The sequence below is a fragment of the Phalangium opilio genome, unplaced genomic scaffold (genome assembly GCF_054372755.1).
Source record: "Phalangium opilio isolate 3A_F unplaced genomic scaffold, DU_Popi_V2 ptg000079l_1, whole genome shotgun sequence".
NCBI lineage: Eukaryota > Metazoa > Arthropoda > Arachnida > Opiliones > Phalangiidae > Phalangium > Phalangium opilio.
In genome coordinates, this window is record NW_028324187.1 from 515,803 (window position 1) to 542,045 (window position 26,243).

Sequence of the window (26,243 nt, forward strand, 5' to 3'; positions counted from 1 at the left end):
CTAAAAGCGCTTATACCGAAAAGCCTTATTTGCATGTTCAAAAATCTATAATTAAGGGCCGGCTTTACAAAAGCAAAGAAAATGTATGACCTTGGGTGGAATTAAATCTCATCCTAAAAATGTTTTACTTTTTGAAATCACTTAAATTGAAATGGTTACATTTGACACAAAGTTAAAAAACCGCTCTTGAGGCAACGTTGGTGTATGGAAACACCGCTTATTCATTTAATAAATTGAATCATATTTCCTCAACCCCCCCCCCCAATAAAAAGAGGAGAAAAGTCTATAGTCGATCAATTTATGTATTCGCACTTTGGAAGTACTATGGTCTGGTTTCATTTTTCTCTTTGTATACCTTCCCGAGCAGGAAGGCCTTTGAAAAGAAGTATTTCGTTACATTAAGTAATTAGACGCCCGGTATGCTATAATTAGCTTGGCGGAATCAAGTATAGTCTTTGGTGCGGTATCGATTAGATTGAATTTATATGGAATTCCTAAAGGATCATGAAAGGCACTGGAATTTTAAGTATTTAAATTATTGTCTTTGGGGGGAGGTAGTTTCAAAATGATTAACTTAATCGATGTTCTTTTCACGTGGAAATGCGGCAGTTTAGAGATGGCAGGTAAGTACTTCGTCTTCAACGGTGGTCGATATCTCGATTTTCCCAGTGGTGTTCTCTTATTTACGATATTTTCAATGTAAAAATAGCCAATGGAATGTTGTTATTTTTTTGTTGAACTAGGGTTGATAAGTGAGAAAAAAGGGAAGAAATTTTTTTTAAAAATGGGTTAAGAAAGTCAGGGAGTTCATAGTTCAGGATTCAGGAACTTTCTCGGGTTCATGAATTTCTCAAACGTTGAAGGTTATGGCTATCGTTGCAATAAGAATTGTTTACAACTGATATGTTGGGAACATAAACAAAATAGTTTATTCATTTATTTATTAAAATAACATTTGTTTTAAATATACTGTTAACCTTTATGGGAACTCTGCGTTTTTTTAACACGCGTGAAGGAGACATTGACACACAATTTGTCAATTTATTAGTTTTACAATACACTCCTATTGAAATTTCAGTAAAAAATAAAAACTCACGCTATAAGATATTTAGCTTTTGTCCAATATTCTCAAGTTATCGACCAATCTAAGGCCCATTAATATTCCATTATTTTCTTGTTTTCAATTCACAAATTCACGGAATAAACTCATATTGGTTGATTTAGTAGTAAATACATCTATATATATATACCAATGGAATAAAAATTCAAAGAACTGTAATAGTATAGTCATAAATTGTCTCACAACTCCAAGAAACAACTATAGTCTCGCGTTATGTTACAAGGCATAGATCCGCGAGTCATTTTGGGGTAAGTCTTAGTTAAGTTTTTGAATCGATTAGCTAAACGATAATGATAAAGGAGATATTTTTCAATATAGTTTGTCATTGTGTTTGACAATTCCCGCGGTTGACGTTCTAACTGAAAAAAATCAATTGAATAGCTTAATACCTCCTGTAAAACATCTAGGTATGTTTTTCCCGCCATTAACTTAGAGCGTAAGTTCATAAGAATATGTTCCATAAGTTTGTCACTGGTTACTGAGAGCTGGTCATGAAGTGATTGACGTAGGTCATAGATTCGAGGTAAAGCGACGCCTGGTGACTGGGCGCTGTCCAAGGCTTAGTGCAGACTTAATAGGTAGATGGAAGTCCTGCAAAACCGAGTGTAGTCAATTCTCGCTTGTCGTTCTCGAACTAGCTCGAGATGTAAGTCTCTAGCATTACCAAGTATAGGAAGTGTCATACTTATGGAACATATCTTATAAGCTTATGCTGAGAGGTGTACGTTATTTTTAAAGTACGTTTCTTAGGGGATCCATTGGAAATTCTTTTCGAATTAATTGTCCAAGACGTGAATACAATTAGGGAAATTAATATGGTACTAAATATTCACCAATTTGGCGTAATTGATTGAATATAGAAACGTGCACTTTTTATGTAGGACTTTACGGTTGACTTTATTCTTCAAGAACGATGGACATTAGCGAACGATTATTGTCGGGAATACGCGTTGACATTGAAGCCGTTTAACTTGTCAAACAAAGCCGGTGGCGCCATTATAATTCCCGGTTCTCAAGTTAGGAAGTTTTGGATACCCGATACTGTTGTTAGTAATGCCAAACAGGTTCTGTCAACAACGGGATATTCGGAAACGCTTCGGTTTGAAACGGCTCTTAACGATACCTGCGTTCTAACTTATAAAGCGAGGTATTTTTGGAAATGGATGAATGATGGTTCGGATGAGGCATATTTGTCAAGAGTTTACTTATATAGTAAACATTTTAGGAGGCAAGCCGTAGTTGGTTGTGGCATGGATTTTCATCAATATCCTAACGATCTTCAGTACTGTCCGCTAAGATTGAGGAGCTGTAAGATTCTTAAAGGGCTAAGATCGTAGGCTCTAGCATAAGTTTATAAGATATGTTCCATAAGTATGACACTTCCTATACTTCGTAATGGTAGAGACTTACAGCTCGAGCTAGTTCGAGAACGACAAGCGAGAATTGACTACACTCGGCTAATTTTGCAGGACTTCCTAGTTCCATCTTCCTATTTAGTCTGTACTAAGCCTTTAACAGCGCTTCACCAGGCGTCGCTTTACGATAATCTATGACCTACGTCACTTCATGACCAGGGACAAACTTATGGACCATATCTTATGAACTTATGGTTCTAGGCGTACTGAAAACCGAACTAGAAGTCCTTTTGTTCAATCTGGGTCTTAAAAACTACTGAAGCTCCTTGTAAAGGTAACGAAACGTACGATTATAGATTCGTATCCATCGGACATTCTACATTATCGGTGGAAAGATTTTAACGGGTCTTTGTCAGTCAATCCCGACGTATCTCTTCTGCAACAAGAACTATCCGTGTTTATGGACTCGACGTTTTCCTCAATTCTCGGTGGTATTTAACCGTTAAAATTTTACCGAGCTATGGTTCGTAATTTTAAAATTTTGAACGCGTACCAAGTTGAATATTCGTACATCCTGGTGAACTTTGTCTTCGAGCGGCGTTTGTTAAACTCCATAGTTCAACTTTACGTCCCGAGCTCCATGATCGTGGTGTTATCCTGGTTTTCTTTTTGGATGGGTTTTGACGCCATCCCCGCTAGAGTATCATTGTGCGTTACCAGTATCTTGACCATAGTGACGCAGGGTACCAGCGCCAGATTAAGTTTGCCTCGAATTTCTTATATTTGCGTACGTTGAACCATAAATGAGTCTATATCATCAGTAAATATACTTAAATCTGTGTTTTAATGAAAAAGGGCATGGATGTGTGGCTGGTTGCTTGCACCTTTTTCATATTTTTAACCATTTTCGAGTTCACTTTGGCTAATAACAAGAGAAAACGCAATTTAGCCAATCAAGTGGAGAAAAAGAATGAGGAAAAACCAAAGAAGGCATTCCTCCCAGCACCGAGACCTCGCGGGATCAAAGTACTTAATATAAGCACTGAAGAAATCGCCATGATGACGCAGGTATGAATTGATGCATCTAGCCTTGGTAGAGCGAACCTAAGAAACAGTAGAACCTATATATCTGACAGACACGATTGCGTTCTATTCGTGGATCATCTTTCTCGACGTCTCCATGGAAGGTACGCCAAGGTTTACTGGAATTTGAAGATACCTATTTGTTTCCCAGCGTCTACGAAAGACCCGGGTCGGTTAATACGTCACGCAGTATTGTCCAAAGCCTTTCTAAACAACCAGGCACTTTCGTTAACCGCTGGAATAAGTTTGACATTGACCAGAAAGCTAAGATAATTTTTCCATGCGCGTTTTTAGTCTTCAATGTAATCTATTGGCCTGTTTTGATGTTCCGAAAATTTTAAAATTGACACAGGGATTTAATTGGAAACTCATTCTTTATTTTAAACTCTTGCTAGTAAAATAGGCCAGTACAAGAAATTAAACAAGATAAATAAAAGGAGATAAACGGCTCTGGAATAAACGTCGATTTTCTTGATGCGACGCGTCGTGGGTACCAATATTAACTCTGGTTTTCTTTGATGGTTCTCGTTTTCGAACGGTGTCCAGCCTTTAGTATCCCAGACGTTAAGTCGTTTAGTCAATGGAAGATCATTTCTGGTTGTCATTAATCTATTCACCGAGGTAACGTTGTAACTCTTGATTTTTGGAAATTAGAAATAAAGTTTATCGTACTGAATTGGAATTTATTTATTAATTTGTTTCTTACGTACGGGGATTCTCATCATCGAATGTCCCGTAACTGTCATATTAGTTCGCGTAGTAACGTTTGGTTCACCTTTATCACCCAAATACTTGACAAATGCAAACTCCACCAGAGTTGAAAACACAAATATCATGCACCCTAACATCCATACGTCCATTCTCTAGCGAAGTGAAACCGAAACTTTCAGACTTAGTAGTTAAACCTAACGTGAAATACTTACGTTAGCGTACGATACCGGTGGTAATCTGTTACTGTTCCCGGTGAACATGGTTACCAAGCTCAACATACTGGTGACGCAAAGCGTGGCTCTCGCTGGCACCGCGTTCATCCCCATCCAAAAAGACAGCCATGCTAGGATTACTATTAAAAAGCTCGGGGTATAGACGTGTAACATTTGATAAGCCAATTCCCTTTGAAAAGACATGTGAAGCATCAAAACGGAATACGTTTCTGCTCGCGATAAGTATAGTTAATTAGAACGTTAACAGCGCGGGGTCAAAGTTGAAACTGACCGTTCAACATAACTATGGTCGTGACGCTTTTGGTCATCGTGAGGTCGTATTCTAACATATTAATGCCTTTACTAGAGTGAGGGGAATCGGTATTGTCTGACCATTCATAACGAACCATGGATACGGGGTACGAAACTTAAAGTTAAAGCCAAATTTAATCTTAAAAATAAACGTGGTTTCATGTTGACCTTACAACTGCGCATCGATACGTCGCAAGGTTGAATGTCCATTGGAAATTTGCGAAAGTCCAATTGGCATGATATGGTTGCGAACCATCTTAAACGTATTTAGTTAATCAGGATTAGTTTTAACTATTTAATAGTGTAATTATTCTTTATTACCTAACTGTGTATTTCATGGAACAAAAAGTGTCTTCCATTTTAATTTTAAGTGTTTTAGCTAAAATTTCTCTGGATTGGGTGTCCGTCACCTTGGCCGTCATGAGATAAGTGTCCGGTAGCCAAAATGACGTGATTTTTAACGATGGAACGATTACGTATTCGTCCCTTTTAAGTTCCACATCAACATTTTTTAAAAACTGGTCGTACTTGTGACAGTAACTAGAGTCAACAGTCCAATTTTGAAGTAGGAAAAAATCCAACCTAAAGTCCTGTAGGCAGGGTGATGTTACTATATATTCGCGATGAGTTTCGCGAATGACGAAGTAATTTTACCATAGAAGCGGCATTGAGATCACTAACATCAGTAATAAATACCTCGGATGTGATATGAGTGGGTTCTTTCAAGCCTTTAATTGAGGTAGAAATGAGTGACAAACAAGTTAACATTATAAAAATAGATGACTGATAACTTTGGATTAATTTACGGTCCCTATTGCAACTCGTCATCTATTTGATATGACTTTTACCTTCGAACTTCGGGAAACTGTCAATGTTTTTTGACGCGGAAGTGTTGTTGGTCGTTTGAATTTTTTCGCTAGTTTTAGTTGTAGTAGCGGTGGGTGTGCTTGTTTTCTCCAAAGTTTGGCATCTTTGATAGAAACGAGAAAGGAAAGTTTCGGTTATTGATTTGTTTTTCATCTAAATCGTGGGAAAACTGAGCAATCTATCTTTCTTATTCGCAATTCAATTTCCCTTTCTAGGCATGTTGACCCCGTCGCGTGTCCGTGTCCGTTAGTTTTTATGGCACGAAATGCCAGGAAGTTAACAACATTTATTTTCGGCTATGGCTGGAAGTAACCGCTTATGGTCATTACTAATTTGTGTGCGCAAACGTCATCGCCTGGCGTTTGAACATGTCCTAAATGCTAATAGGCTATCTAAGGGATCAGTTAGTGGATTAAAAGAAACATGAAATAGTTAAGACAATAAAGTTTATTCTAGAGAGGGATAGGGTGTAAGGAAAACTCGCCTACTATAGCTAATTACGACGGTCATTATGAACTTGTAAAATATAGGGGCTTATTGCATTGGACAAGTAATGATACTCCTCATATCGCACACCATAGAGTGGAGAAGTGATTGGACAGGTGTTACATTACGGAAATGAAGATTTGTCAATTGACTTTTGTTCGTGAGATATAAATTAAACTAGGTTGTAAGCGCTTTACACGGTGATACGATGTGTTAACATGCGCACATTTAACAAGTTTTAAATGAATTTTAATGTAATCTTACCCACATAAATAGGCGATAATTTGTATCACGAAAATTGTGCTTAAAATTCCCGTGGACATTGTCCGAAAAGCCGCAAGTAGGAACTCTATCGTTAGACACTCTATTTTTTTGGGAAACAAAGACGATCTAGTTCCAATAAACTAACGGAGTTTGGTGGCCCTCGTTTTCTTGTCACGCTAGCCGTCTAATAAAGACTTTTACCCCGCCCTTTTTTGTACGTCCAGCGAGATACTTGACCGACTAAAGAAATTTGCAAGGGGGAGGAGACGGACGTGTCTAAGGCGTTAAAGAGTTGCCAATATAAACGGTACACTAAGTTTTCTTAACTATCAATAAGGTTTTTATTGATTTTTGGATACCGAAGTTAGCTTAATGTAAGTTAGGCAAGACATCTAGAGCGGGTCATCCATTGGCTGTACTTGGAAAACTTTCAGACAAAGTGAAAAAGTGTTACGTGTATAACATTGACCTTAAAATGATAATAGAAGAAGAGAAGGGGCATTTTAGCTTTAAGAATGGCACGGCACCATTGTATAATAATGTTTTAGATGATTAAGTAAGTTGTCCAAGATTATAACACGTTATTTTATGTTTTGGAATTTCCCGGAAAAGTGCGCGAGCAGTTGCGTCGTTGAGCTCGTGATCGAGTGGGCTATGACGTAGTGTAAGAGCTATGGGCGTCTGCTATGTTGTGATTTTGTAGGAGTGGTACGTAATGTTCTTGAATCTTGACGGCTGTGTATTCTATTGAATCAAGGAGAAAATTTTACGTAGATTTTTATTTTAATATCCAAGAGTTAAAAGCCGAAAGTAGTCATTGTACGTAACTCGTTTTACGCGAGGAAAATACAAGTGGAAATTTATTAGGTATGTTGTCGAATTTTAAGTCTGGTCAAGTTCCAAGCCCTGTGACGCTACTGACTGACATTGCAGTTGTGTTCTTTTTACCGTTATTTAATCATTGAAATTAATAGATATGATAAGGGAAAGATAGGTTTTTATCATCTCTTACAGAGGTAGTACTACAAGATATTCTATGGAGGAATCGGGAATATCTACAACAAAACAGGCAGGAGCAAGCTCCGAGTCTTTTACCGGTTCGGGTTCAAAGTCTAGTTCCTTGAATTCCAAACTTGGTCACTCTGTTGGCAGTCAGAGCTCCAGATCCAAAGGATCAAACTCTCCGTCTAAGTCTATCTGTTCATCTTCGTCAACTTCAACAGAAAATTTACCTTTGGCTATGCAAGGACTAAAAGTAAAAGAGGCGTGGCGTAAATTATAACATGAAATAGAGATCGAGTATTTAAGTAATAATTGAAATGTTCACTCTTAGCTTCAACAAAGAGAATCTCGTATTCATAGATCAGATGAACCTCCTTTACTTCCGGGAGAGACTATTCCAGGAAATTACAGAGGTTAAAGACGATTGTAGAAATGTAGTTGACTAAATGTTCAATGATTTGTTATCTTATAGCGAGAGACGTTACCCACCTTTGCCCCTTTACCGGACCTGTTAGGGGAACGCTTTACGTGACGAATTATAAGCTTTATTTTAAGAGTAGCGATAGGGTAATTAGTAATTAGGGTATTTGAATGAAAACTTTGGCTAAAATTTGAGAGTGGTCACTCTTTACTAGGACCCTCCCTTTATATTGGATGTTCCATTGGGAGTTGTTAGCAGAATTGAGAAAGTTGGCGGAGTTAGCAGCCGGGGCGAAAATTCTTACGGGATTGAGCTATTTTGTAAAGATATGCGCAATTTGAGGTTCGCTCATAAACAAGAGAATCATTCTAGAAGGGACGTTTTTGAAAAACTTCAGCAATACGCTTTCCCCATCTCAAACAAACTAGTTAGTAGTTTAAATTTGATTTTGTTTAAAATTTAATTTACATTAATAAAATGATCATTTTTGCTCAAAGCCTCTGTTTGCGTTCGAGTACAAAGAAAATTACCCGTGCACTAGTTCATGCGGAGAAAATTGTAAAAAGTCTTGGAATGACCCTTGTAATGGATGGTCAGTTTATAAACCCATTGACGAGTATAAAAGACAGGGAATTCCAACTGAGAGCTGGAAAATATCAAAAATTAACGAGAATTACGATTTCTGCGACACTTATCCGGCAATTGTAAGTAAATCAGTGGTGTGCGAGTCCCGTTTTTTCGGTTTCGAGCCGAGTCCGAGTATCGAAACTAATTTCTTATCGAGTAACTATCGAGCCGAGTCTCAAAAATTACTTTCGAGTATCGAGTATTTAGATCGGTCAAATTTTGGTTCTTTCGAGCGAGTAATTATCGAGTCTCAAATATTGACTTGTCGAGTAGCAATTTTGTAAATTTCTTGAAAATAACGAAGATTTTCAATTATCTAACATCTAACTAGTTCAAAAAGATTGTTAGTGATCAATTAAACATTGAACAGGTGATTTTCAAAATAAATGATCATGAACTCATCGTCTGCTATAGTTGTAAGCCTCGGACTCGAGTATTTGTCTTTGAGTATTTAAAATGTTAAAAAGCTACTCGAATCTGTCTCGAGTATCTCAATGTGTTGTTATCGAGTATCGAGTACTCGAACTTAACGAGTACTCGCACACCCCTGAAGTAAATTCGATTTTAAATGATGGAAGAAGTCGAAAGAGAAAATGTATGTTGTTTTCTTAGCTTGTTGTGCCAGCAAGTACGAGCGACGAAGATCTGCGATCAGTTGCTAGTTTTCGTAGTCGGGGAAGGCTACCAGTTGTCTCTTGGATTCACCCTGAAAGTCAAGCGACTATATCACGTTGTAGTCAACCCATGGTGGGTGTTAGCGGAAAACGAAGCAAGGATGACGAGCGTTACATTCAGTTAATCATGGATGCCAATGCCCAATCACACAAGATTTTTATAATGGATGCCAGACCTAGCGTGAATGCGACGGCCAATAAGGTAACTAACAAGATGGCCCCAGCCATATTACGCTTTTGCGCGAACAAATTGATCACACCAAAACCTGGAGATGAAGGGGGAATAGGCGCCCAGCCGTAAGGGGTCGGAACAATAGTTTTCCAGCTCTAAAGAGCGCAAAACTAAAAAGGGACGCGGCCGGTCAATTGGGAGGGAATGTTGTAGGAATATTGCTTAATTGTTTTGCAGGCAAAGGGAGGTGGATACGAGAGCGAGGACGCGTACCAGAATGCGGAATTGGTTTTCTTGGACATTCACAATATACACGTGATGAGAGAGAGTCTTAGAAAGTTGAACGTGATATGCTTCCCGACTATTGACGAAAATCATTGGTTTTCCAATATCGAGTCGACCCATTGGTTGGAACATATTCGTTGCATCTTAGCCGGAGCCCTTCGCGTGGCTGACAAGGTTGAGAGCAATAAAACCTCGGTGGTAGTGCATTGCAGTGACGGATGGGACAGAACTGCTCAAGTAAGGATATACTTTCGGTGCAACCGCGTTGTAGCAGAAGTATATAATACTTCTCTTCGAGAGAAGTGTACGAGCACAAAGCGGGGTTAGTGTAACGTCACTCTTCCCAACATCGGAATTAACATTTAGAGCAAGGTTACTAAACCGAATCACATACACGATAAATAGTTCCCTTATCATTACTCTATTAGCGTTTAAATATTTGGCAAGACGCATGCATGCGCTTGTGGATTTTTGTCCCACGTCAAGACAATCAAGGTTTGTGGGATGATTGCTGGGGATTTAGTGCCAAACAACGATAGAATTCACCTTACGGTGCGAGAGTTACCCATTTGTAGTTTGATGAGCGGGAAAGCAAACTAAAAGGGATCCCTCGCCTGGGAAGAATGACGTTACATAACTAAAGCATTAAGAGGATACAGAGTGTCATCCTTCTTCTATTATCCCCTTCTGGTTGTAGTGATTAATTGAAACGTTTCTTTGACACAGTTAACTAGTCTCTCGATGTTAATGCTGGATCCATTTTACCGAACGATTAAAGGATTTGAAATATTGATTGAAAAGGAATGGATCAGTTTTGGTCACAAGTTTAGTCAAAGGATCGGTCACGGTGATGATAAACACTCGGACGCTGATCGATCGCCCGTTTTTCTGCAATTTCTGGACTGCGTCTGGCAAATGAGTCGTCAATTTCCGAATGCTTTCGAGTTTAACGAACATTTCCTTATTACTATTTTGGATCACCTGTATAGTTGTCTCTTTGGAACGTTTCTCTACAATTCTGAAATGCAAAGGAATGGCGAGGTCAGATATTTATCATACTTATCATATAGTGGCGTGTATCGCGCAGTTGCGAGTTAACAGTATAGTTGCGTGTCGGGTGGTTTGTGGGCTTAATTGTATAGTATAGTTGGGGGGTTCGCTGGGTTAATCGTATTGCACTGTATAGTATGGTATAGTCGGGTGGTACGCGATGTTTATTGTAATGTATAGTATCAAGAAGTGATATCTAGTTTATTAGGGAGAAGGTATAAGCTGCCTTAGTATTCGCGCGCCATAGTCCCAGTCGCCCTTTCAAAATACAAGGGGGGACGTAAAAGGAGGCCTGGCTATTTCGCTGCCTCTCCTCAGTTGGAAAATACGTAATTTTCGTCATTGGCGTCACGCTGACGTGAGTTTTCAAGAACCAATGAGATGTTGGTTGTAATTTCGAGGCGGGGATTAACTCCGGACCTACTATACGTTTGGACTGGAGATAAAGCTGGAAATGTGGCGAATTTATACCTTCTCCCTAATAAACTAGATATCACTTCTTGATAGTATAATATGGAAAAGTCGGGCGGTATGCGAGTTTCATTTATTGTATAGTATAGTCACGCGGTTCGCGAGGTTTATTGTATTGTATAGTATAGGCGGGCGGTTTGTGAGGTTTATTGTATAGTCGTTCGGTTCGTGAGGTTAATTGTATAGTATAGTGGGACGGTTCGCGGGGTTAATTGTATAGTATAGTATGGTATAATCGCGAGGTTTCATTGTAATGTATAGTATAGTCGTTCGGTTCGCGAGGTTTATTGTATAGTCTGGCGGTTCACGAGGTTTATTGTATTGTACTGTATAGTATAGTCGGGCGGTTCACGAGGTTTATTGTATTGTACTGTATAGTATAGTCGGGCGGTTCACGAGGTTTATTGTATAGTATAGTATGGTCGGGCGGTTCGCGAAGTTAATAGTATAATATAGACGACTATGATAGTTTATCATTATTATTATTTTGACCATTTGTAGAACGTGAAGGAGAAGACGATCTCTCTATGGACATTCATTAACAGCAACATTGACGATTTCACGAACCCTTTGTACACAACCTACCCTCAACAACACGTTCTATTCCCCGTCGCGAGTATGAGAAGAATCGAACTTTGGAAGAGTTACTATTGCCGATGGAACCCTCGCATGAGACACCAGGAGCCCGTTCATTTGCGTAGCCGCGAACTTCAAGCCTATAAAGCCCAGCTTCAACAAAAGGTTGAAGAATTGAGAAGGGAATTGGACTCGAAGAGTTCTCATTCCGTATCATCTTCGGCCAATCGCGTCGCTTCTCCAGTTACCATATGATTTTGAGTGCGCGGTAGAGTTTTTATACGAGTAAGCTTGAATATTATTTTTGTATAATTTTGTACGCGTATTACGGAGATATATTTGCCAGGCCTATTTGGAGGAAGGGTGCTAAATTGTACTGATGTAGATTATATAACAAGGAATTAATATGGAAAGGGATTAACGCGTCGGAGGACTGAAGATGAAGTATGTAATGAGAACGAGACATGTATATATAAATACGCGTCAACCTTTACGAATTGCTGGTGAAATGGACGCCAAAAGAAAATTTTGTAGCGTTAGTAATAAATTAATATGTAACTATCAAAATTGTTGAAACAATAAATGTTATTACGCCGTAGAAATGCAGTAGTTGTATTGTTGTTCTTTAATGTTCTTTAACACACTGAATCGAAAGCTTTAAACCAGTCGAATGACGCAACGTACATGTATGTCTGTGTCATGTACTCTTGAGGTTTAGTTTTGTACCGGTCAGTTTTACTTCAAGAAACCAAGGAACGCTTTCGCTGTAACGTTTGAACTTTGAAGCTAGCGCTCATGTCAGGGAAACTAACCTTAGTAATATTGACCATTGTTATTACTCGAGGGAAGCCTCGCATCTCTCGCGATTGAACCATTTTAGGTGGAATTTCTGATAGCATTTTGACGTGCATTGCAACCCGATTGTTCTTACAGGACACCCTCTTTATGGGGCGGCTAAACCTATAGCATCTTCTTTCTTCATTACTATTTCTATTTTACTAATTTTCTAATTAAGAACAGGAATAATTAGGCCAAAAACAAACAAAGATTTTGGAATATATTACACTTTTCATTTCAGAACATTTATTTGATCTAGATCAACGTAAAACTGGGTCCCCTGTAAAATGAATTAACTTTCATAGGAATTAGTTTAATTACTATGATTTCAGGTTTCGTCCTATTAGACAAATCCATAAACTCCAGTATCACTTTTTAAAAGTGGAGAAAAGTGTTTTGGGCTGTTTAGAAGACATTAGTAAATTATAATTAACTAAATTATTAATTAGAAAATAGAAACAATAAAATTGAAACGCACGCTCCCGCCATATTTTGAAGTCTGCCTAACTTCAGCAGCGCCATCTAGCGGTCCATGTTTGGAACGAATAAGCCTTTTCATTCTGGGTTCTTTTTGGGGGCGATTTCCGTGACAACTGGCTGCTGCGATTTTCTGTCCGATTTTTTCTGGTAAATATTTTGATTCTATTTATATTTTAAGGGTTAATTTTGATTAAATAACAAAGTTTTATCGCAACCGATCAGAAATTAAGCGTTGGAAGTGGAAAATTTATGGTCAACCGTGCCAAAATACGTTTGTTAATTACGACCAAGGCTTACTTACGGGACCACGTTGGTTGGCACCACTGGCTGGTGCTACTATTACCAAGGCTTACGGGATCACGTTGGCACCACGGATTCAAGGAAGCTGTTGCCTCCTTCAGTAGTGGTATAAGAGATCTTTCCAGGTAAATATTTTATTTATATTTTAAGGGCTAATTTAGATTAAATACCAAAGTTTTATCGCAACCGAATGGAAATTAAGTGTTACAAATGGAAAATGTATCTTAACCGTGCCAAATAGGTTTGTTAATTACGACCATTGTCTGTTTGAAGAAAACATAGCCTTAGTTGATTTTATATATTGGTTACCAAACATAATGGTAGTTATTTGGAACTCCATAGTTCTAAATAACTAATGCACTTTTGTTGCTTTGGTTATTGGCTGTATATTGCCCTTAACTGAAGCGAGTAGAAAACCTTTAACGGCAGTTGTGTATTAACGCCGAAGTGAGCTTTTTAAGTAGCTGTAGTTCTCTAAAATGTTTTCAATTAACAAATCTATTGGCGTAAATATGGGTGTCTAGGGTCGGAAATAAGCACAGGACACATTGTCCAATAACATTTTAAAATGTCCCATACTATTTTTAAAAACTAAGGGGGTCACTGGCCAATTTGACCAATGAATTTTCCCAAAGTTTTGATAGCTTAACCAAGAACACGCGATACTATTTTTGCACACTCTAGTGGACAATGTCCTATAAATTTTCTAGTCTAAAGAGTTAAGTCGTTTTTGTCCTTTGAGTATGTTATAGTCCTATTTGCCCCCCCCCCTATCCCACCATAATTACACCCAACTTTGGGGGTTCATAACTCTGGTTCTACTAGATATATGGGGGTGTCCTTTGACTATGTTATAGTCCTATTTACCCCCCTCATCCGACCATAATTACACCCAACTTTGGGGGTTCATAACTGTGGTTCTACTAGATATATGGGGGTGTCCATTGACTATGTTATAGTCCTATTTGCTCCCCCCCCATCGCACCATAATTACACCCAACTTTGGGGGTTCATAACTCTGGTTCTACTAGATATATGGGGGTGTCCTTTGACTATGTTATAGTTCTATTTACCCCCCTTCCCCATCCCACCATAATTACACCCAACTTTGGGGGTTCATAACTCTGGTTCTACTAGATATATGGGGATGTCCTTTGACTATGTTATAGTCCTATTTACCCCACCTCATCCGACCATAATTACACCCAACTTTGGGGGTTCATAACTCTGGTTCTGCTAGATATATGGGGGTGTCCTTTGACTCTGTTATAGTCCTATTTGCCCCCCCCCATCGCACCATAATTACACCCAGCTTTGGGGGTTCATAACTGTGGTTCTACTTGATATATGGGGGTGTCCTTTGACTATGTTATAGTTCTATTTACCCCCCCCCCTCATCCCACCATAATTACACCCAACTTTGGGTATTCATAACTGTGGTTCTGCTAGATATATGGGGGTGTCCTTTGACTATGTTATAGTTCTATTTACCCCCCTCATCCGACCATAATTACACCCAACTTTGGGGGTTCATAACTCTGGTTCTACTAGATATATGGGGGTGTCCTTTGACTATGTTATAGTTCTATTTACCCCCCTCCCCCCTCATCCGACCATAATTACACCCAACTTTGGGGGTTCATAACTCTGGTTCTACTAGATATATGGGGGTGTCCTTTGACTATATTATAGTTCTATTTACCCCCTCCCCCATCCCACCATAATTACACCCAACTTTGGGGGTTCATAACTCTGGTTCTACTAGAGATACGCGGAGTTTTTGCACACACTAGTGGACAAGGTCCTATAAATTTTCTAGTCAAAGGAGGGGACAGATGTTCTATATGAATGTTTTCTTATTTCCGGCCCTATGGGTGTCAAGCCCATTTGTATTCACCATAACATTTGTGTAGTTACAAGTTAGTCGTATCTAAATGGCTTCTTTGAAAGAATTTAGAAGGTTATTTTGGGGAGTTGCGGTAAAATGGCGCACAGTATTCGTGATTCACTTTTATGTCATACTTATTCAAATTTTTTGAAATTAATCTTATCAAATTTTTTGAAATTAATCTGATCAAATTGCGTTTATTCCTGGTTTGACTATTCAATCTTTTAGTCGGTTTAAAAGTAATTCAAAGTGATTGTTTAATTGACGAATATTTCAAGACTGACCCTACACCGTATTAATATTTATCTTTCTAGTTATGTTAAATGATTTATTTGAAAGTGGAATTAATGTTACTCAAAATGCTTGTGCCAAATTAAGCTGATAATACTTTTAATTTCGTATTAGATTGTTTGAATTGAACAGATTTTATTTTTTAGCTATCATCTGTTTCCAAAGGAGAAATTTATGTTGAATTCTAGAACGAATTATTAATATTTGACAAATACACCCTATATTAATCAGGTCAATGAACCCATTACAATTCCATTCTACACTTTGATTTTATCCGTTGAAACTGAATCTCACTAGGAAAACAATTTAGACATTTTAGGCTCTCAGGGAAGTAATTAAATCTTATTAATAGTAACTTTAGCAATATTAACAGGACAATTCCATTCTCAATTCAAGTCTACACTTTGATTTTATCCGTTTAAAGGGAATCTCATTAGCAATTTAGACTATTTCGACTGCCTGTCAAACATTGTAGGCAATTATTGGGGTACTTAGTTCATTATTTATTATTATATTTATTCTTAGAAGGAAAGCGCTTGTGTCCTTTTCTTGTTAGGGATTTTTTTTCGCCAGGACATGAATAAAATGCTGAAATATGGAATAGGTGAAAACTGGTCCTAGCCCTCCCTTTTAAGAATAATGAACGTAATCAGGATTTTAAGGGTGAGATTCCCTTTGCGGTATTAAGGCATCTAGTTTATGATTTTAATTATAAATATTTTTAGGGGAAAAGCGTTTGGCAACTCTTTGAGGGAGTTTTGTAGGATCTAAATAAATTTATGATTTATGTTTAAGGTAGAAGGTTGCTTATACGCTTTGTCCTTTGAAAGTAAACACGATTTTTAAGCGGGGTTCCAATAAACAAAGCCTTTATTATTATTATTAAATCAAGGCTTAGGTTTTTATGGTATTATTTTACTTCCCCATACTAAGGTATTTATTTTAATGTTACGCGGGTGTTATTAATGTCAAATATTAATAATGTCTTCTGCCCGAACATCAAGCAAGAATATTCAAGTGGATTTTCATATTAAGGTATTTAATTTGAAGTTATGCATGTGCTATTTTCTCCGAATAATAATAAGAATTTCTCTTGCGCAGGAACATTCTCTCGAGTGCAAGACTTCAATGATCGAGTGCAGGACTTCTATCATCGAGTGGAGGACTTCTATCATCGAGTGGAGGACTTCTATCATCGAGTGGAGGACTTCTATCATCGAGTGGAGGACTTCTATCATCGAGTGGAGGACTTCTATCATCGAGTGGAGGACTTCTATCATCGAGTGGAGGACTTCTATCATCGAGTGGAGGACTTCTATCATCGAGTGGAGGACTTCTATCATCGAGTGGAGGACTTCTATCATCGAGTGGAGGACTTCTATCATCGAGTGGACTTTCATTGGAAATCCCATGCTAAGGACGAAGTTTCCTGGTTTTGGGGGCTTCACAGCGGGCCTTAGTTTAAATTTAATAATTCCCGAGTAGAACAGGGCCTTGTTAAATTTAAATTGGGCCCGCAAGGCTTACGTGGGGGGTGGTAGCTTAAGTTTAAATTTAAAGTTTCGATATTGGGGAAGGAACAAAAACAGTCGAAAAACACTTAGGGTAGTTTTTTTGACCTTTTTTTATGCATATTTTATTGTTTTTTAAAATTTTTTTATATTTTTAATAAATTTTTAAAAAAAAATTAAAAAAATTCTTTTTCAATGTTTTTTTTCACTTGTTTTTTAAGTAAAAAGCTTAAAAAAGGGGTAAAAAAAACTCCCTAAGTCCAGACATTTAAAAATTGAAACCAAGTCTAGTATCTAAAGAAATTCAAGAAAAGAAAGAACGAGGTTTAAGGCAAAATTTATTCAATAAAAAACAAAAAAACCAAAGTGTTTACAAAAATTTCGAACCAAAAAAATATTAAAGAGTTGTGTAAGTTAAAGTTTGAACGCGAAAAAAATAATAAGTAGTTACAAATAAATTTGCAAGAAAAAAAGATTAAGTTAAGTGGTTACATGAAAAATTTGCAAGTAAAAAAGATGTATTTTGTGTCTTCTAGCTTCAATGATTTTCTCCGTAACTTCGAGGCAATGTTGAGAGAGATAGCAAGTCCGGAAGAAGACATCGTGTAACGGAATCCAACAAAGCTTGTCATCAGGAATGATACATGGCAAGTCCAGAACAGCTTCGTTTTGCGTCAATCGGAACAAAGGATGTCATCTGGAAGGATACGTCTCGGAATGACCAGCGACAGAAAAATCCAAGAAAATCATCCACATCTATAAATGAAACCATATTAATAACACATATTAAATTATTGCCTACTAACAAAGTAGTCTCGTAGATTTAAATAATTTACGAAAAACGTGTCCTTAATTAAAACAACTGGCTACCAAATTTATAAACTGAGACGAACTACACCAACTAATTGCCACCCTGAATTAAATACTCTCGCTAGCTAATTATTTCCCAAAATTGTATAGAAAAAAGTTTTAAGAAAACCGTCCCTTTATTATGCAACTTAATAATGAAAATAATTTAAAACGTCCCCTAATTTCAGAAAAACCTATATTTATTTTAAATTACGCAGCTTAATAATGGAATTAATTTAAAATATCCCCTAAATTAATTTTAGGAAAACTTGACATTTATTTAAACTAAATTGCTTGCCCCTTTTAATAATAATTTAAAATATCTTCTTAGCTAATTTTATTAAAACGTGTCATTTATTGAAAACCATTCCCACAGGTAGAACCCACAAATAAAATCTCTAGTTGAAATTGGACAAGGGTTAACTTAGGCTTAGGTCAAACTTCCACGTGTCTTAAAATTATGTCTGCGGGACTTTATTTTCGAAAATCTGTTGCTTTATCTCTAAATTAATTAATAATAACCCCTAAACTATTTTTAGGAAACATTCCATTTATTTTAAAACTATTCCCACAGACAGTATCCGTAAAATAACTAGAGTTTAAATGGGACAAGGCTTAATTAGGCTTAGGGCAACCGTCCTCGTGTTCGGCGGGACTTGATTTCCGAAAATCTGTCGTGATATCTCTAAAAGAATTGAAGCCCTTAAACTAATTTTAGGAAAACCTTCCATTTATTTATTTTAAAACTATTCCCACAGACAGTATCCGTAAATAACTAGAATTTAAATGGTACACGGCTTAACTAGGCTTATGGTAACAGTTCTCGTGTTCGGCGGGACTTGATTTCCGAAAATCTGTCGCGATATCTCTAAATTAATTACGTACCCCGTTTAATAGATTATAATAATACCCCCTAAACTAATTTTAGGAAAACCTTCCATTTATTTTAAAGCTATTCCCACAGACAGTATCGGTAAAATAACTAGAGTTTAATAAGACACGGCTTAATTTAGGCTTAGGGTCCTCGTGTTTTAAAATTCTCTCGGCGGGACCTGATTTCCGAAAACCTTTCGCGATATCTCTAAATTAATTACGTACCCCGTTTAATATCTTTAAATAATATCTCCTAAACTAATTATTAAGGGATTCTCTCTTGTCCAACATATCGTTGTAAAATTTTATTTATGGTTCTTGATTTTTAATAAATAAATAAAACTCACTAACATTTAACACTACCTAATTAATTTAAATACTTGAAATAAAATAAATAATTTAAGGGGAGCTAGATGAGTTTGGATTATTGTAAAAGTTAGGCTTACGGACTGTTAAAGCACCACGAGGCGAAGCAATGGCTGCCAAGTATGTTGAAGAGCTTCGAATTCAGCTTGCGTCCTCGGCAAAAACGATCTGCGAAATGGCGGAACGATGAAGATTCGACCTCTAAAGCCGGGATCACGATCACCATCAGCTGAGCGGGAAAGGTTTCTCCGAGCGACTTTCTTCGACGGCTTCCAGGGAACGAAATGAACCGGTTGACCTATGCCTGCAACTTACAACTACGTAAATTTCCTGCGTCGGGGGGCGCTAAAAGCTCCTATGCGCGGACTCGGGTGCGCCATATCCCGGGCACGAAATCCAAATAACTGAACACTGTTAGGCCTAAATGAATGAACGCTAGGCCTATATGAATGAACAGTAGGCCTAAATGAATGGACAATCATTACCTTTTACCATTAACATCTGTCGTGACGTCACAAGTCAATAACCTCGTTGACGTCATAGGTGACGTCACCGGATATGACGTCATGACACGTCACCGGATATGACGTCATGACACGTCACCGGATATGACGTCATGAAACGTCACCGGATATGACGTCATGACACGTCACCGGATATGACGTCATGACACGTCACCCCCTGCTGTTTCCATACTGTTACCCCCTGCTGTTACCCCCTGCTGTGACCCCCTGCTGTTACCCCCTGCTGTGACCCCCTGCTGTTACTCCCTGCTGTGACCCCCTGCTGTTTCCATACTGTTACCCCCTGCTGGGACCCCCTGCTGTTTCCATACTGTTACCCCCTGCTGTGACCCCCTGCTGTTACAGGATATGACGTCATAGCAAAAATTTACCATGCTTTAGATGTCAGTAAATACGTAACTACGTATGCAGCGCGCCCTAGCGGCAAATCTTACAGCATGTTTAAGATGTCAGTAAATACGTTACTACGTATACAGCGCCCCTAACGGCAATTTATGAACTATAAATTGCTTACACGAAAGTCTAGTAGAATTTATCATGCTTTAGATGTCAGTAAATACGTAACTACGTATACAGCGCCCCTAACGGCAATTTATGAACTATATATTGCTTACACGAAAGTCTAGTAGAATTTATCATGCTTTAGATGTCAGTAAATACGTAACTACGTATACAGCGCCCCTAGTGGCAAATGTGTTAATGCTTAATTATCCGTTCATAATGATAATAATAATAACCCATAGCCCCCAAGTAACCCCAAATCCCAATCCTGTTTAAAAGCAGTAACGAGTTTTAGATCATTACTGGTAATCCAGAGGCAACCATTAATCCAAATCCATTTTAATAACTTTTTAAAAGCATCAATAGAAATCACCAATGAAAGAAAATTTTCATTAGTGAATAGCCCCTCGACGCACTGCCTTTAACAGTGCTAAAAAGTGATTTATTTATTAATGATCATATGTAACTTTATTGAAAAGAAAAGCAATAAAAATGAGATTCATTAAATCGACGAACAATTATTTCATTTTATTTATTCTATAGTACATTTATAAAGTATAAACAAAAGTATATGTTTAAAAACAGAAAGTACGCTGCGTTGAAACTTGCTGGAGCCGTGTAATATGAGAAGGCTCCCTTCATTCCACAATAGTGTCGACGTACCTTCCCGAACGTGGCACAGGGAACAAGCCGTGAATAGGCTCATAATGTAGCATCAATGAAAATCCTATATGAAGGAAAATTGTCATTAGTGTTTAGCCCCTTTAATATAGGTACAGAAAGTTTTAGTTTACAGAAATTGAACCAATAGCAACCTATCGATTTTCTTCGACTTTATGGTCTGTGCAAAAACGTTAATTTTTATCATATAAATAACGATTACGCCAAACTTTTTGAACAAATTCTTATTCTGTTTATTATTCGAGTCACCTGTTCTGTTATATTGAGAAAGCACTTTAATATAGTGGATCTTATACTTAACCAGAGGGTACAAATCAAGTTTTTATAACATTGCCATAACTATAATTAGTAAGTTTTGTTTTGAAATATATTTCATTGATACATTAGATTTTATTAAAAAGATTAATAATGAAAATAATAAGAATATTTTTATAAACTTGTAATTTCCGAGTGTTGAGTCCAAGTACTGAAAATAATAAGAAAATTTCTATTATTAACAAATTTTAATCGGCTTAGAATTTCCACCGCTTTTCCACGCTAATATCCTACGATGGAAAACGAGGTTGTTAGGATGGAAAACCAGGGTATTTGGTGGCAAAACGTAGCATTACGCTTTTGCGTCCAGATAGGAAGTGCGTAAAGTCACTGAGTGTTGAAAAATTAGGAAAGTAATTTGCACGTTTTTATGGAATAAGTTAATTGTTAAAATTAAAATTGCATAAATATTATTAACCATGTATAGATTAAGCGTATAAAAGAAATATGTAAGTGCGAGTGAACAATAGTAAAAAGATAAAACCCCACCCAACCTTGAATACAAAAATAACGGAAGTAACAACCTTGAGCTTTCAATTTCTAAAGCGACCAACCCTTAATAGTAACAAAAATGCACCTTCGTATTTGTAAAACAAGCTTTGTTAATCCGTAATCCTGGAGAGCTTCTATCTCGAGCTAGCGAAAGGGGAACGTTCCCAAAACACGTCTATTTCTCCACAAATCGAGAAGAGTTTTAAAAGAAAGTACTAGCTTGTGGCCCCGGATATTCACTTATAACGTAAGTAAATTTATTGAAATAAGGATTAAGGGCTCTAATTTTTTGTTAGCGTATCACTCTGATTTTCTGCACTTCTTTTAATGGGTATTTACGGCCCGGGTACCGTGTTATGCGCATCGAAGTACGGTACGATGTGGCTACTATTACGAGCCTAGCCCCTGGGTTGTTTTGTTATAACTTCGTATTAAATTATTTGTTTAGATAACCCAGAGTTGCTAAATAATTACCTCGGAACTAAGACCAATTAATAAACAAAAATAACTACCCAACCATTGTTTCAGTCCGGTGGAGGGATTTAAATATATTAGCTCTCCCAAGTAGCGCTTTTCTACTCTGAGGCCAGAATGCGCGAGTGTTTAGCCCCTCGGTGACACTATAAACTACTTCAATCTCACTATTAAATTATACATTGTCGAGGGGTCCGACATTTACACGAAATCCCGTACGCTTCTCGCGAAATCTTTGAAGTAATCAATAAATTACGAAATCAAAGAGAAAATTCCGAAATCTTAGGCGAAATCAAGAAGAAATCCCGAAATTCCGTACGCTTTTTTTTGGGTATAGTCGGACCCCTCGTATATTGTACTTGGTATGCCTCAAAACATAAACATTTATAGCTTAGAAAGAAATACCAATATGGCGGCAAGGAATAGAGTAACGCCGGAAATCGAACCCAAAAGACCATTCAGCCCGTCTTTAGGTTAAAGGAAACCAGTGTACTAAATATTTGTGAAATCGGTTGCATCGTGTGGACTTTGTTGCATAGAGAAGATTTTTTACATTTCATGGCGCCATTTAATAAGATGGCATTGGATTGGAAAAAATCTTTCTTAGTACGCGCCTACTACTTATGGGTAACGTTCCTGCAAATTTTCAGCCTTCTAGGGCAAGTAGTTTGGACTGGGCGTTGATTATCAGTCAGTTTTGTCAGTCAGAACTTTGACTTATATATATATAGTTCTTCCATGATAGAACTAAACAGAAATATTCATTAATTTACTTGAACCGGCAAATAATAATGCTTGAACACGAAAGATTTGATTAAACAAAATTTTCTAATAAATAAAAGTTAAACAAGATGGCCCAAGGGCTGGGCTCATAATAGTAGCCACATCGTACCGTACTTAACAGGCGTACATTAAATTTAAGTGAATATCCCCTCGATGCGCTACTTTTAACTGTGCTAAAATGATTACCCGTAAGGCCATTCTTAAAACGAGGTTTTAGCTTTAACAATGCTAAACTGATTACACAAGCAACTCTTAATAGAATAACAGAAAGTTTTAGTGATTGAGTTACCTTTAACACTAACAGTGCTAAAATGATTACGTACTTAACGTTCAATTAATACACGTACAGAAACTTTTAGTTTACAACTTATGCCTACGTATACTTATCGCATCTTAAAAATTTCTAATATGAACTTATGGCCAGAAGCGTTTGAAAGAGAAAGAATTCTGTAAAACACCCAATAATTGTAATAGCCCAGTGCCTTAAGACCATTTTAAAAACAACATCAGTATATATTTTCTTTTGCCTAGATTCTAAATTCCCCTCGATTTCTTTGAATGTTGAAATAGGGGACCGACATTGAAAGCGTGAAATCGTATTTCCGACGGCGACGACGGGTGAGAGGAATTTTATAGCTTAACCAAGAAGTGATATCTAGTTTATTAGGGAGGTTTAAGATGCCTAAGTATTCGCGCGCCATAGTCCCAGTCCCCCTTTCAAAATACAAGGGGGGACGTAAAAGGAGGCCGGGCTACTTCGCCCCTCCTCAGTCAGAAAAATTTTCGTGATTCGCGTTATTTATTACCGGAGGTTACTTGCGATTTTTCTAAGTTTGAAATTAAAGAAATTGGGGGTAAGGTTATCCTTAATATAATCATAAGTTTATAAGATATGTTCCATAAGTTTGTCACTTGTTACAAACTGGAGCTTGTCATGAAGTGATTGATGTAGGTCATAGATTCAGGGTAAAGCGATCCCTGGTGACTGGGCGCAGTCAAAGGCATTGTACAGACTAAATAGGAAGATGGAAGTATTGCAAAATTAACCGAGTTTTCGAACTAGCTCGAGCTGTAAGTCTAGAGTTTGCATTACGAAGTATAGGTAGTGTCATACTTATGGAACATATCTTATAAACTTATGATATAATTTAATGATAATTAACGAGATTAATTCAAATGTCGAAATTAAAAATAGAAAATGAAGTTCTTGTTAGTGGGGCCAAAGGCAGGCCGCCCTCTTATAGTTCCAAAGTAGGTGAATGTATAGAATCAAGAAGTTATATCTATTTTATTAGGGAGAAGGTTAAAGATTCTTAAGTATTCTTGCGTCATATTCTCAGTCCCCCATTCAAAATACGAGGGGGACGTAAAAGGAGGCCGGGCTTTTTCTTCTCTCCTCACTCGGAAAATACGTAGTTTTCGTCATTCGCGTCGCGCTGACGTGAGTTTTCAAGAACCAATGAGATGCTGGTTGTAATTTAGAGGCGGGGATTAACTCCGGACCTACGTTGGACTGGAGATAAAGCTGGAAATGTGGCGAATTTATACCTTCTCCCTAATAAATTAGATATCACTTCTAGGCTTAACCTTAACCTTAAAATTAAACACTTTCGGCCGTCTTTTCACAAACTAAATAAAGAAATACATTTTTTAAATTAATTTTTGAGACCCTTTTACCAGAAGTATATAATACTTCTCTTCGAGAGAAGTGTACCACAACGCGGGGTAAGTGTAACGTCACTCTTCCCAACATCAGAACATTTCGAGCAAGGTTACTAAACCGAATCACATACACGATAAATAGTTCCCTCATCATTACTCTATTATCGTTTGAATATTTGGCAAGACGCGCTTGTGGATTTTTGTCCCACGTCAAGACGAGGTTTGTGGGATGATTGCTGGGGATTTAGTGCCAAACAACTATAGAATTCACCTTACGGTGCGATGTCCATTTTTAGTTTGATGAGCGGGAAAGCAAACTAAAAGGGTGAGCCTGGGAAGAATGACGTTACATAACTAAAGCATTAAGAGGATACAGAGTGTCATCCTTCTTCTATTATCCCCTTCTGCTTTTACGAACTGAAAGAGCTTACCTTCCTCAATACACATATTAATAATCTACACCTAGATTAGGCGGGAATACAACTTTCAAATCCAGTAATTCTCTATTGTGAATGTAATATTGTCCTTTGTATTTAGCATATTTTTCAAGTTACTAATTAAATTACTAACACCAAGAAGCGATATCTAGTTCACTAGGGAGAAGGTATAAATTCAAGTTACTAATTTAATTACTAACAACAAGAAGCGATATCTAGTTTACTAGGGAGAAGGTATAAATTCGCCACATCTCTAACTTTATCTCCAGTCCAAACGTAGGTCCGGAGTTAATCCCCGCCTCTAAATTACAACCAGTATCTCATTGGTTCTTGAAAACTCACGTCAGCGCGACGCGAATGACGAAAATTATGTATTTTCCGACTTAGGAGAGGCGAAATAGCCGGACCTCCTTTTTCGTCCCCCCTTTTATTTTGAAAGGGGGACTGGGACTATGGCGCGCAAATACTTACTGGCATCTTACACCTTCTCCCTAATAAACTAGATATCGCTTCTTGCTAATACTACTACTACTACTATCAAGGAGTACTATATCGGACCCATGGGGTGTGGTTTTGAACTAAAATTTCGTTCACATAGTAAAGTTTACTTGGTAGAAAACTAGAAACACAAGGGTTCTTCTGAACTTCCCCTAAATAGGTGTGTTTTAGACTTTCGGGAATATAATTTTGTTTAATTATAGGATTTTTAGTGTCATGTGTAAGGAATATGTTTAATTTTGGAAAGGGGGTGAAAGTACTAAATTTATCATTTTGACAAAGCAATTTAGTTTGAATGTTTTTAATAATTTTTAGATATAATATATTGTAACACACCTCTCATTAGTTTCATTACATTTGGACCATTAGATCCAAAGATATTGTGGATTGAATACTGAATTTACAATTGTGACATTGGAAATTAGCTGTTATTAAAAACATCTATCGACTCTAAAAGCTTGAATCTTTTTAATAGAATAGAATATATTGTAGCTCACCTCTCATTCAAATTTCAGGACATTTGGAGCAGTAGATCCGAAGATATATTCAGTCTTAGCACTGAAGCCATCATTTTGACTTTGGAAAATAATTTTTATAAGAAAAACTATCCACTCTAGAAGCTTGGACCCTTTTTAGTATAACAAGACGACCCAAGGGCTCGTAACAGTAGCCACATCGTACGAGTGAATAGCCGCTCTATACCCTACCCTAATGAGTGAATAACCCTTCTATACCTTACCCTAATGAGTGAATAGCTCTATCTTTTACACTGCTTAAATGATTTACCGTGCAT

At 37.4% G+C, this 26,243-nt stretch overlaps 4 protein-coding genes and 2 long non-coding RNA genes across 8 annotated transcripts; 3 read left to right on the forward strand and 3 right to left on the reverse strand.

The window, feature by feature from the left end:
- Positions 1-796: 796 nt before the first annotated feature.
- On the forward strand, positions 797-4,026 carry LOC149654010 (gamma-aminobutyric acid receptor subunit rho-2-like). The gene is made up of 8 exons (XM_089845368.1): positions 797-1,368; positions 1,439-1,527; positions 1,871-1,938; positions 2,002-2,428; positions 2,832-2,966; positions 3,033-3,262; positions 3,331-3,543; positions 3,612-4,026. Exons 1-8 carry the CDS (start codon positions 1,334-1,336, stop codon positions 3,897-3,899), a joined length of 1,485 nt encoding a protein of 494 aa, XP_089701494.1. The 5' UTR covers positions 797-1,333; the 3' UTR covers positions 3,900-4,026.
- Positions 3,914-6,658, reverse strand: LOC149654011 (glycine receptor subunit alpha-2-like). Its single transcript, XM_089845369.1, has 9 exons — positions 6,411-6,658; positions 5,642-5,763; positions 5,448-5,521; positions 5,115-5,383; positions 4,967-5,049; positions 4,774-4,908; positions 4,482-4,711; positions 4,269-4,421; positions 3,914-4,193 (listed from the first exon to the last, which is right to left on the reverse strand). The coding sequence occupies exons 1-9, from the start codon at positions 6,467-6,469 to the stop codon at positions 3,939-3,941; spliced, it is 1,380 nt and encodes a 459-aa protein (XP_089701495.1). The 5' UTR covers positions 6,470-6,658; the 3' UTR covers positions 3,914-3,938.
- Positions 6,659-7,077: 419 nt separating this feature from the next.
- On the forward strand, positions 7,078-12,294 carry mtm (phosphatidylinositol-3-phosphate phosphatase). Of its 2 annotated transcripts, none has more exons than XM_089845363.1 (10): positions 7,078-7,277; positions 7,405-7,665; positions 7,744-7,825; positions 7,885-7,979; positions 8,048-8,260; positions 8,331-8,537; positions 9,073-9,336; positions 9,544-9,828; positions 10,318-10,632; positions 11,614-12,294. In XM_089845363.1, the coding sequence occupies exons 2-10, from the start codon at positions 7,447-7,449 to the stop codon at positions 11,941-11,943; spliced, it is 2,010 nt and encodes a 669-aa protein (XP_089701489.1). In that variant the 5' UTR covers positions 7,078-7,277; positions 7,405-7,446; the 3' UTR covers positions 11,944-12,294. The 2 variants fall into 2 exon arrangements, with proteins under 2 accessions (XP_089701489.1, XP_089701488.1); XM_089845362.1 differs by having other exon boundaries at positions 7,079-7,277; positions 7,425-7,665.
- Positions 12,295-13,090: 796 nt separating this feature from the next.
- Positions 13,091-19,084, forward strand: LOC149654013 (uncharacterized). 2 transcript variants are annotated; one of them, XM_089845375.1, is made up of 4 exons: positions 13,091-13,152; positions 13,236-13,430; positions 15,631-16,519; positions 16,586-19,084. In XM_089845375.1, exons 3-4 carry the CDS (start codon positions 16,466-16,468, stop codon positions 16,967-16,969), a joined length of 438 nt encoding a protein of 145 aa, XP_089701501.1. In that variant the 5' UTR covers positions 13,091-13,152; positions 13,236-13,430; positions 15,631-16,465; the 3' UTR covers positions 16,970-19,084. The 2 variants fall into 2 exon arrangements, with proteins under 2 accessions (XP_089701501.1, XP_089701502.1); XM_089845376.1 differs by having other exon boundaries at positions 13,101-13,152; positions 13,228-13,430.
- Positions 17,317-19,459, reverse strand: LOC149654014 (uncharacterized). The gene is made up of 2 exons (XR_016370468.1): positions 19,164-19,459; positions 17,317-17,751 (listed from the first exon to the last, which is right to left on the reverse strand). It is a non-coding gene; the product is annotated as an uncharacterized LOC149654014 (long non-coding RNA).
- Positions 19,460-20,608: 1,149 nt separating this feature from the next.
- LOC149654015 (uncharacterized) lies at positions 20,609-25,371 on the reverse strand. Its single transcript, XR_016370465.1, has 2 exons — positions 21,682-25,371; positions 20,609-21,255 (listed from the first exon to the last, which is right to left on the reverse strand). It is a non-coding gene; the product is annotated as an uncharacterized LOC149654015 (long non-coding RNA).
- Between the last annotated feature and the right edge of the window lie 872 nt (positions 25,372-26,243).

What these genes read in the sequence shown, in the direction of transcription:
- LOC149654010 (XM_089845368.1), top strand. Translation starts at nt 1,334, where the DNA reads ATGTTACAAGGCATAGATCCGCGAGTCATTTTGGG. An exon ending in CAATTAGGGAAATTAATATG is followed by an intron (nt 1,939 to 2,001) that starts GTACTAAATATT and finishes CTTTTTATGTAG; the next exon opens with GACTTTACGGTTGACTTTAT. An exon ending in AAATCGCCATGATGACGCAG is followed by an intron (nt 3,544 to 3,611) that starts GTATGAATTGAT and finishes TATATCTGACAG; the next exon opens with ACACGATTGCGTTCTATTCG.
- LOC149654011 (XM_089845369.1), bottom strand. Translation starts at nt 6,469, where the DNA reads ATGTCCACGGGAATTTTAAGCACAATTTTCGTGATACAAATTATCGCC. An exon ending in GACCATAGTTATGTTGAACG is followed by an intron (nt 4,712 to 4,773) that starts GTCAGTTTCAAC and finishes TATCGCGAGCAG; the next exon opens with AAACGTATTCCGTTTTGATG. An exon ending in ATTCGATGATGAGAATCCCC is followed by an intron (nt 4,194 to 4,268) that starts GTACGTAAGAAA and finishes CCAAAAATCAAG; the next exon opens with AGTTACAACGTTACCTCGGT.
- mtm (XM_089845363.1), top strand. Translation starts at nt 7,447, where the DNA reads ATGGAGGAATCGGGAATATCTACAACAAAACAGGCAGGAGCAAGCTCC. An exon ending in TGGCTATGCAAGGACTAAAA is followed by an intron (nt 7,666 to 7,743) that starts GTAAAAGAGGCG and finishes GTTCACTCTTAG; the next exon opens with CTTCAACAAAGAGAATCTCG. An exon ending in TCCCCATCTCAAACAAACTA is followed by an intron (nt 8,261 to 8,330) that starts GTTAGTAGTTTA and finishes TTTTGCTCAAAG; the next exon opens with CCTCTGTTTGCGTTCGAGTA.
- LOC149654013 (XM_089845375.1), top strand. Translation starts at nt 16,466, where the DNA reads ATGTCTTCTGCCCGAACATCAAGCAAGAATATTCAAGTGGATTTTCAT. An exon ending in AAGTGGATTTTCATATTAAG is followed by an intron (nt 16,520 to 16,585) that starts GTATTTAATTTG and finishes TCTCTTGCGCAG; the next exon opens with GAACATTCTCTCGAGTGCAA.